The sequence below is a fragment of the Dendrobates tinctorius genome, unplaced genomic scaffold (assembly GCF_039654945.1).
Source record: "Dendrobates tinctorius isolate UK_male_01 unplaced genomic scaffold, ASM3965494v1 ptg000100l, whole genome shotgun sequence".
Lineage (NCBI taxonomy): Eukaryota > Metazoa > Chordata > Amphibia > Anura > Dendrobatidae > Dendrobates > Dendrobates tinctorius.
Window position 1 is genome coordinate 6,675,350 of NW_027361768.1, and position 10,486 is coordinate 6,685,835.

Below are 10,486 nucleotides of genomic sequence, written 5' to 3' on the forward strand. Positions count from 1 at the left end.
GCACAATTTTCTGAGACCCGTAGCGTCTCCATTTTTCGTGATCTGGGGTCGGGTGGGGGCTTATTTTTTGCGTGCTGGGCTGACATTTTTAATGATACCACTGTTTTGTGCAAATACGTTCTTTTGATCGCCCGATATTGCATTTTAAAAAACGAAATTCTGGCGTTTTGAATTTTTTTATCGCTACGCCGTTTAGCGATCGGGTTAATCCTTTTTTTTATTGATAGATCGGGCGATTCTGAACTCGGCGTTATCAAATGTGTATATGTGACTTTTTTTTATTGTTTTATTTTGATTGGGGTGAAAGGGTGTTGATTTGAACTTTTTAGGTTTTTTTTATTTATTTTTTTTTTTTTAATCTTTAAACCCTTTTTTTTTACTTTTAGCATGATTCAATAGCCACCATGGGAAGCTAGAAGCATGCGACACTTGATCGGCTCTGCTACATATGGGCGATGAGCAGATCGCCCATATGTGGCAGATTTATTGCATTGCTGTGAGCACCGACCACCGTGCGGCGCTCACAGCAATGTGCCTGCAACAACCATAGAGGTCTCTATGAGACCTCTGGTTATCCAGGCAATGCGTCGCCTACCCACGATCACGTGACGTCGGTGATGCGCTCACTTCCGGCCTGGCGGCCGGAAGTACTAGTTAAATGCCCACTGTCAGCTTTGCTGTTTATATACTGACATGTCGCGGCTTTGAGGTAGGCTCACCGCCGGAGCCCACTTCCAAGCAGGGGATTCTTACCGATGACATACTATTCCGTCAGCGGTAAGGAAGGGCTAAAGGGATCAATTGTATGCAAGTCAAGGCAAATCCATCCAGCTCTTTGGTTTTGACCCCAGGCCTCTCTTAATGGGATCTCCTATATGGAAGTTAGGGCAAATTCCTCAGCGCTCTGATTCTGACCCCAAGCCCCACTATTAAGACACTTGCAGATTGTCAGTTATAATCATACACCGCTCTGCAGTGAGAGCAGCCATTATATATCACACTAGTAATACCCCTTTACCAATTTTCACTTCCCTTACCAAAATAAGCTCTGGAGGCAGATTCTCATGTAGATCAGTGTCCAGCTCATGGCCTAGAACAGCTCATTTACATATAAGAAAATGATGGATTTATACAGAATAAGATTACCGATCACATACATGCAGGTATCCATTCATTTAGTTTCCTATGATCTCCATACCCATATAAATGCCTTAGAAAGGTGGATCCTACTGACAGTACAGTACAGTGACTGTACAGTTGTCTGCAGTTGTCTGTTTTCTGCATAGTGAACAGTCAAAATTTACATACGTTGCGACTGTTCAGTGAGCAGTTAACAAATTGTGAACTCTTCATAGTACAAGTTGCTTCCACACAAATGCACCACTAGAAAAGAAAGATCAGATTCTCCAGTTTCTGCCTCTTGCTTATGGTTTGTTGCATAGTTAAGACCAAAACATCTGTCCATTAAATCTAAAAGTATTTTTTTTTTTTGTAGGACTATTATTCTTATAATGCCATATGTACTTACTACAATCTTGTGTTTTATTACAGCGCAGTAAAAGGACAATAATTGGTTTTTTTGAAACCAATGAATCTGACAACTATCGAACATTTGTAAAAGTATCAAACATTTTGCATGATGATTGTGTATTTATTGCCACTTTGGGGTAAGTGATCTAAAGTACAGAATCTTAATTGTATATTAAACCTAACACTGTGTTTTGTGTCTCTAAATATACTGACTAGTAATGAGCGAGTATACTCGTTGCTCGGGTGATGTCCGAGTATTTTGGCATGCTCGGAGATTTAGTGTTTGTCCACGCAGCTGCATGATTTGTGGCTGCTAGACAGGTTGAATACATGTGTGGAATTCCTAACAAACAGGCAATCCCCTCATGTATTCAGGATGGCTAGCAGCCGCAAATCATGCAACTGCGTGGACAAACAATCTCCGAGCACATCAAAATACTCTGCATGGTTACCGTGTTTCCCCGAAAGTAAGACCCTGTCTTACATTAATTTTACCCCAAAAAGTCCCACCCTGTCTTACTTTCGGGGGAGGTCTTACATTAGCCGAAAAAAAATGACAATTTCTTTTTAACCAATAAATTAACATTTATTAACATGCTGTTATACCCCATAACAGTGCCGTATCCCACTGCACACAGCCCCACACCCCATAACAGTGCCGTATCCCACTGCACACAGCCCCACACCCCATAACAGTGCCGTATCCCACTGCACACAGCCCCATACCCTATACAGTACATGTTTCCCTACTTGGTTTTTAAATGCTGGACGTTTTCCTCTGCGGTGCGGCTGTGGGTGCGGAAGGCCTGTGCTGCAGGTAACGCTGTGCCAATCAGCAGGGAAACAGCGGTGACGTGGGGCTGGGGTGGCCAATTACAGCCCGAGCTGCTGGACCAATCAGTGCTCGAGCCGGGGGCCGGCGGTGACGTGGGGAACAGGGGCGGCCAATGAGCTGTTGAGCTGGGCGGATTGCGGGGTTAACACGGCGAGTTAACCCCATGAGCGCTGGACCCGCCCAGCTGCACCTGAGGACACCTCTGGAGCCTGGGGACCCAATGGGGGACAGCGGCGGCCCAAAGGTAAGGGCCTTACATTTCACAGCGGCCCCCAACCCTGCCTTACATTCGGGGGAGGCCTTACATTGAAGGACCCCCCCGTAACCCCCACCCTGTCTTACTTTCGGGAGGGTCCTACTTTCGGGGAAACACGGTAGTACTGAGAAATTCCTGGGACGTCTTGCATTCACTGCTATTTTGAGGTCTAGCCACGCATTTTAAATGAGTTTCAGATCAGGGGTCTGTTAGGGCTGTTGTAAAACCTTCAGCTTGCACCATTTGAGGTAGTCTGTTTTTCACTATTACGCGTTTTTAGGATCATTATCAATTTGTAGAAGCCATGTTCTTTTCAGCTTTTTACAGATGGTGTTATGTTTTCATCAAGAATTCATTGAAATTTAATTGACAGGAGCATAGGGACAGCATAGGGAGTGGAAGTTTCTCTCTTATCATCAGCACTATGGCACTTTACAAGTTTAGTCCCCAGATGATTGTACTTGGATGAAACGCGTCGGGACATCGCCTTAGGGAAAGTGCAGGGCATGTGTTGTGAGGGTCAGCCGTGGACTGCCCTTGTTAGGGCAGGAGTCTGGGGTTTGAGCCTTATTCAGACGTTAGGGATGTGACAGGGTATTGTCTTCCCCTATTGCTTTCTCCAGTTGGATTGAATGGAGGATTCTCTCGGACTCCTGGCCCATCCATCTATTGGGTGAGATTGTTCCTCATTTCATTATACTCACCTGACTGTCACTCTTTGGTCCTTGGTGACCTTTTTTGACCAAATTTGCATTTCTTTCACATATATATATATGCAAAAGGGTCATGGCATTTATGGGAAAGTGCTCTCATCTGCCGTAACCCATAGATGTTTATGTACACCCATATAGAGATTTGTTTTGGGTGACCATCTACATCCCTATATTCAGGCTTGGCTACTTTGAATATAGGCATGAATGCTTGATAAGCAGCTGTATGCTGTTTTTCACCTTCATAGGGTGACACTTAATTAGTAATTTTAAATTATTTATTAAAGGTTATATTTTATATTTTCACCTATTGCTTTGTATTTTACAGGGACAGGAAAAACACACGAGAGGTTAAAAGGTCATGTCCCACCCCCTTTCCCTCAGTGTTTTCCTGTCCCTGCACGGAGGGACACACGAGAGACCGCTGTGAACTTACCGGAGGGGCTCAGGGGATCGTGCGGCCAGTCCAATCCTTCCCCTGTCAAGAGGTCCCGGGGCCGAAACTCCCCGAGGGGGAGTCCCTCTGCTCCAAAGGCCAGGAGCAGGACGATGCTCCTGGAGGGAGCCATTCCTCCCTGTGGGAGGCTCTCGGCTCCAGGATACACAGCCATAGTAGGCGAAGGTCGGCTCCCCATAGGCGGCTGGCCGAGCGAGCACCGACAGAAAGACCGCGCGGTCGGTGCAGGAACGAGGCTGCCATTCGGCTCCAGCAGTCTGCCATAGCAGGCGGGGGTCGGCTCCCCGCAGGCGGCTGGCCGAGCGGGCACCGGCGGCAGGAGAACAGGCGCAGGCGCAGCCCAGGCAGGAAATGGAAGGAGGCGGCCTATCGCGAGAGTTCGCGCGTCATGTCCGGTGACGTCTGACGCCGGGTTTGAATTCCAGCGCGCGCCCCAGAGGCCCACATCGCTCTGGAAACACAGATCGCGCAGGATGGAAGGAAACGCTCCGGCAGGTGGAGGGGTAAGTGCGCATGGCGCAGACCACCCTCCCCATACCCATTTCCGTAGCCCGGGACTGAGACAGTTACCCCATCTTGTATTATTAGGATAAAGGAACCCCAGCAGAATCCCCCTCTGGGGTGAAGGACCCGGCTAAAGCCACCTCCAAGTCGGTCCGATGTCCTGTATGCAGGGTAAAGCTGCCAGACACCTATAACAAGACCCTATGCGGGCCCTGTACCTCAAGGGTCATAGGCGAGGAACAACCATCCCTCCTTTCCGAGATGAGATCATTGATAAGGGAGGAAGTCCAGGCCTCTAGAGCCAGCCTCGCACAGCGTCAGTCCCCCAGCCCAGGGCCGAGCCGCAAGCGCCCGAGGTGGGAAGCAGATCCACTTTCAGAAGCAAGCCCTAGCGAGGAGTCCGACTTCCGTGATTCAGATCAGGAGGAAGAAGGCGAGATCCCGGGGGATAGACAGGATCAAGGCAGGAAGTACCTGTTTAGACTGGAGGACACTGACGAGTTGGTCCAGGCAGTCAGAAATACTATGCAAATGGAGGAAATCCCTAAACCGCAGTCCAGACAGGACTTAATGTTTGGAGGACTGGTGGCTCGGAGACAGGTCGTGTTCCCCGTAAGTGAGCACATCAAGACGATGGTCCAGGAGGAGTGGAAAGAGGCAGAACGTCGGTTGATACTCTCCCGAGACTTTAAGAACAGACTGCCTTTTGATCCCGAGGAAACACGGGCATGGGACGAAGTCCCTAAAATAGACGTTCCAGTAGCCAGGGTTACCAAGAAGACTGCCATCCCATTTGAGGACTCGTCAAGTCTCCGAGACCCGATGGATAGGAAGGCGTTCATCTTGTTAAAAAGAACATGGGAGACGTCGGCGGCTCTTATTAGGGCCAACATAGCAGCCACCTCAGTGGCCAGGTCTATGTTTTTGTGGATGGGGCAGTTGGAGGAGCACCTAACCAACAAGACCCCTAGATCAGAGATCCTAGCATCACTTCCCCTTTATGAAATCGGCCACGGCGTTCCTGTCGGATACGTCGGCGGAGTCAGTGAGGTTTGCAGCCAGAAACAGCTCCCTATCTAATGCAGCCCGAAGAGCAGTCTGGCTTAAATCCTGGTCAGGAGATAACACCTCTAAAACAAAGCTATGCGCTATCCCCTTCTCGGGCCTGAGGGTATTTGGTCCAGCCCTAGATAACATTCTAGAGCTAGTGTCCGACAAAAATAAAGGGTTCCTAGAGGAAAATCCCAAGCGGCCCCAGTCCTTTTGGAGAGGCTCCTTCTCTAGGAGACAGACTGATTTCAGGGGTCAGGCTAGGTCCAATAGAGGCTCATATAGGAGCTCCTATAGCCAAGGTGGAAGTAACAAGGGTTCCCTGTTCGCGTCAACATCCAGATCTAGGAGGCAATGACGCCATAGGTATTGGGGGGAGACTGCGTCACTTCGCAGCAAACTGGTCCCGGATCACCCAAAATCAGTGGGTCCTCAGAACCATCGCGGAGGGCTACAGTATAGAGCTCTACTCTCCTCCCCCGACAGATATATTGCCCCCACCATTGTCCAGGCGGACTCCGCAATGTGGACGGATCTTCTGGACATGGTCAACTAAAAAGTGATAGTACCAGTTCCTCCGACGGAAAGGGGAAGAGGGCATTACTCTTCCCTGTTCTCGATCGCAAAACCATCCGGCGAGGCCCGCACCATCATAAACCTGAAGCCACTAAATGCCTGGGTCAGGTACAAGAGATTCCGGATGGAATCAATCCGATCCGCAATACTCCTAATAGACAGGGACGCAGTCATGTGCACCCTAGACCTAAAGAAGGCATACTATCAGGTCCCTATCCATCCCTTATCCCAGAGGCTACTAAGGTTTGCGGTCAGTTTGCCAGCCTGGACCTGCCACTTCCAGTTCCAGTGCTTTCCATTTGGGTTAGCTTCAGCTCCCAGAATCTTTACAAAGCTGGTGGTGGAGATGGTGGCCTACCTGAGGGATCAAGGTGTCGTGATCATTCCATATCTAGACGACTTCCTACTTGTGGCAAGATCAGAAGAAGCGCTCATTCGAGACAGAAGCAGAGCAACGACCGTAATGGAGTCCCTCGGCTGGGTGATCAATTGGACGAAGTTGGACCTCAGTCCAGAGACAAAGAAAGTATTTCTCGGAGTCCTTCTAGACTCGGCCAGCAGAATATCCCGGCTACCCGAGAGGAAGCAGAGATCTATTCAGGCCAGGGTCGGAGACCTGTTGGAGCGGCAATGGAAGTTTTGGGCCTCATGACGGCCTGCATCCCATGTGTCCGGTGGGCGCAGTTCCACTCGAGATCATTACAGAGGGAGATGCTTGCAAAGTGGGACAGATGGCAGACGTCGCTCGACAAACCCCTATGGCTGCCAGAACGGGTGAAAGAGTCCTTACGGTGGTGGACACAGCCCAGAAACCTTCAGGTGGGCGTACTATGGACAACCTCTCCATACGTAGTAGTCACCACAGGCGCCAGTACATGGGGATGGGGAGCCCACATAGGAGGGAAGATCTTCCAGGGAAGATGTCCAGTAGACATCAGGACCAGATCCTCCAATTTCAGAGAGCTCTACGCGGTCTGGGAAGCGCTGCGGTGAAACCAGGCGGTACTAAGGAATCGTCACGTTCGCATATTATCCGACAATGTAACAGCAGTGGCATTCCTGAAGCACCAAGGAGGGCCCAGACATCAACCACTGCAGGCCTTGGCGGGAAGAATATTCACTTGGGCAGAACGAACAGTCAGATCAGTGACCGCAGTACACTTAGAAGGTTCCCAGAACGAAGTAGCAGACTACTTGAGCAGACAACAGATCCACCCGACGGAGTGGGAACTGAACGGGGAAATCTTCAACCATCTGTCAGCGTTGGGGGACCCCCAGTATAGATCTATTCGCAAGCCGAAAGAACTCAAAGGTCCCCAGATTCTACTCCTTGAATCCGACGGATCATCCGGAGGCTGTAGACCCCCTGAGCCAGACTTGGGGAGATCTCCTCTTATGCGTTCCCACCACTGGCTCTCATACCGGCAGTGCTCAGGAAGATACGCGAGGACCACGCAAGAGTGATGTTGATCGTTCCATACTGGTCAAGGAAGAGCTGGTTTTCCCTGCTAGGAGCCATGGCAGTAGGAAATCCAGTCGAACTACCTCTGTGGAAGGACATCATTCACCAGAGCCCGATCCACCACCCGAACCCAGCAAGACTCCACCTATCGACTTGGATCCTGAGAGGGACATCCTGAAGGCAAAGCGGTTGTCGGATCAGGTCATATCCACCCTACAGGCCAGTAGGAAACCGGTGACATCCGCAATCTATTGAAAGATATGGAAAAGATTCTGTCTCGAGGGTGGCAGGTCCGATCTCGTGGCAGGCACCCCTGACCTCCCTAGCATACTAAATTTTTTGCAGTCAGGGTTTAATAAAGGCCTTAAGCCTAGCACTCTAAAAGTCCAGATCTCGGCCTTGAGTGCCTTCGATTACCAGTTAGCTTCCCATCCCTGGATAATAAGATTCATAAGAGCTACACAGCGCCTGCGCCCCACGATTAGGCAGCTCACCCCGCCTTGGGACCTGGGCCTGGTACTCAGGTTTCTCTGTACAGACCCCTACGCCCCCAGCTAGAAAATAACCATCTCTTCTCTTACTCGTAAGACGGCCTTCCTGGTAGCCATTACTACGGCCAAAAGAATAGGTGAGATCCAGGCCCTGTCCACTAAGGACCCATATCTACAGATAAGAGACGACAGTATAATCTTAAGATTGGACCCGGCATTTATCTCCTGGTTTATATTTTTAGAAGAGGCTACCTTTGGGATAGTGTTACCATCTTTCTGCGATAATCCCCGTAATAAAAAGGAACAGCGTCTTCACTCACTGGATGTGAGGCGCGCAGTCCTAGACTATCTTAAGGCCACCAATAGTTGGCGCATTGACCCAAATCTGTTCATCCTTTTTGGGGATAAAAATAAAAGGAAAAAAGCCTCTAAGGCGTCCATCGCACAATGGATTACCTCAGTAATCTGACGCCTACCAAGCCGAAGGCGCCAGTCCGCCAAATTCCGTAAAGGCCCACTCTACGAGGCCAGTATCTGCCTCATGGGCCGAGCGGGCGGGGGCCTCGGTCGATCAAATCTGTAGAGCAGCAACCTGGGCCAACCTTAATACATTCTGTAAGCACTATAAGCGTGATGTGTTATCTGGTCAACAGACTGCATTTGGGAGAAAAGTTCTCCAGGCGGTAATCTCACCCTGAGGAGGTGCTTTGGTACTCTCCATGGTGCTGGCAGGTGGACGTCCTGGAAAATAGGTATTAGACCTACCGGTAATGATGTTTCCAGGAGTCCATCCTGACAGCACGGGTAGTTCCCTCCCTATTTATGTTATCTTACGATTATTTCTTGTCATATGCTGTAATATGATTGTTTCATTAAACTGTAACTTGCATTATCCACATTGTGGTACTTGTTAAATCACTGAGGGAAAGGGGGTGGGACATGACCTTTTAACCTCTCGTGTGCTTTTCCTGTCCCTGTAAGGAGGAGGAGAACGTCCTCCATGGTGCTGTCAGAATGGACTCCTGGAAACATCATTGCCGGTAGGTCTAATACCTATTTTTCTCCACACATATCTTGTAATCATTGTGACCAAAGAGTTCTATTTTAGCCTCATCAGTCCACAGGACTTGTTTCCAAAATGATGTTCTGTTGCAAACTTCTGACGCTGAATTTTATGGGTCGGATGCAGAATAGGTTTTCTTTTGATGATACTTTCATGAAGGCCATATTGGTGTCTCTGAACAGTAGAAGAATTTACCAAAACCCCAGTTTCTGCTAAATCATCTTAGGGTGTTTTGCAGTCAAGCGGGGGTTCTCATTTGCCTCTCTGGCAATCCTACCAGCAGCTCTCTGAAATTTTCCTTGGTCTTCCATACCTTATTTTGATATCCTTTATTTCTGTTAACTTCCACTTCTTAATTACATTACGAACTGAGGAAAGGGAAACTTGAAAAAGCTTTGCTATATTCTTATAGCCTTCTCCTGCTTTGTGGGCTGCCACCATTTTCAGAGTGCTAGGCGGCTGCTTAAAAGAACCTATGGGTGCTGTGGTTAGGTTAGAGGAGGCTGGGTTTTTAAAAAGCTGGCAAATTTGGATCACCTTTCCTAATGATAATGGTGAACGAGCCATAATCCTAACAGGCTAGTTAAGCTCTGAAACCTTGATCAAAATTATCTGAGCAGTGAGCACACAAATCTCCAAGGGTGCCCAAATTTTTGCACGGACCGTTTAGGGATCATTTCATCTTCAACTTGCTTATCTGTTTACAATAACAGTAATTTTGACCACAGGTGCCCAAATTTTACGTGCCACTGTAACAATCTGTCTCTACCTAATACCAATTTTACCCATAAAGTTTTCACAGTCAAAAATCTGTCTAGAAGACAGAAGCTGATTTATCTGATGAAATAAATTACAAAGTTTCTTATTTTCATGTGTATTATTGATTTATTGTATTAAAAATTTAAAACAGTTACTCTTTAAGTCTAATTGGTCTCCTGTTATTGTTTAACCCCAAAAACTATCCATTGGATAACATAAACATGAATAAGTAATAAAGCAACAAAAATGGCTGTTCTTTGACTAAAAAAGCAATCATTAAACACATGAATCACATAAAAAAAAAAGGATAGAAACAAATGGCAGGGGAACAGTAGGTGCAATATGAGGCAGTACCAAAAAGTCTGTATGTAATGAGGAAGATCACAAATGTACAATAAATATATGCAATGGATATACTATAAATATATTAAGAAAAATTAGCCATGACTCCATAAAGGGTGGGTGGGGCAATATATCAAAAAGTGTGAATAAAGACTGACAACAGATGTATACTGAATGAAAAAGTGACAGTGCACAGCAATTACCGTAAATATGTATTATAATTAGTGTTGAGTGATACCACCCGATACTGAAAAATATCGTATCGGAATGGATTGGCCGATCTAAAAAAAAGTATCGGGTATCGCCGATTCCGATCCCGGAAGTCCCATTCAAGTCAATGGAACAGAAATATCGGAATTAAAAAAAAAACCCCTTTCTTTCCCTGTTGGTTAATTCTACATGTAGAAAACCAACTAATAATAATGTAGAATGTATTGTGGGAGGTGTAGGA

General features: G+C 47.5%; 1 protein-coding gene across 1 annotated transcript in view; it reads left to right on the forward strand.

Annotated features, from left to right (window-relative positions):
* The window catches only part of LOC141099665 (endoplasmic reticulum resident protein 44-like), a 204,946-nt gene extending 194,945 nt beyond the window's left edge, over positions 1-10,001 (forward strand). The window contains exon 6 of the mRNA XM_073587624.1: positions 1,552-10,001. Within this exon, the coding sequence (XP_073443725.1) occupies positions 1,552-1,671 (120 nt within the window). The 3' untranslated portion in view covers positions 1,672-10,001. The remainder of the gene's footprint in view (positions 1-1,551) is intronic.
* The last annotated feature ends 485 nt before the right edge of the window (positions 10,002-10,486 follow it).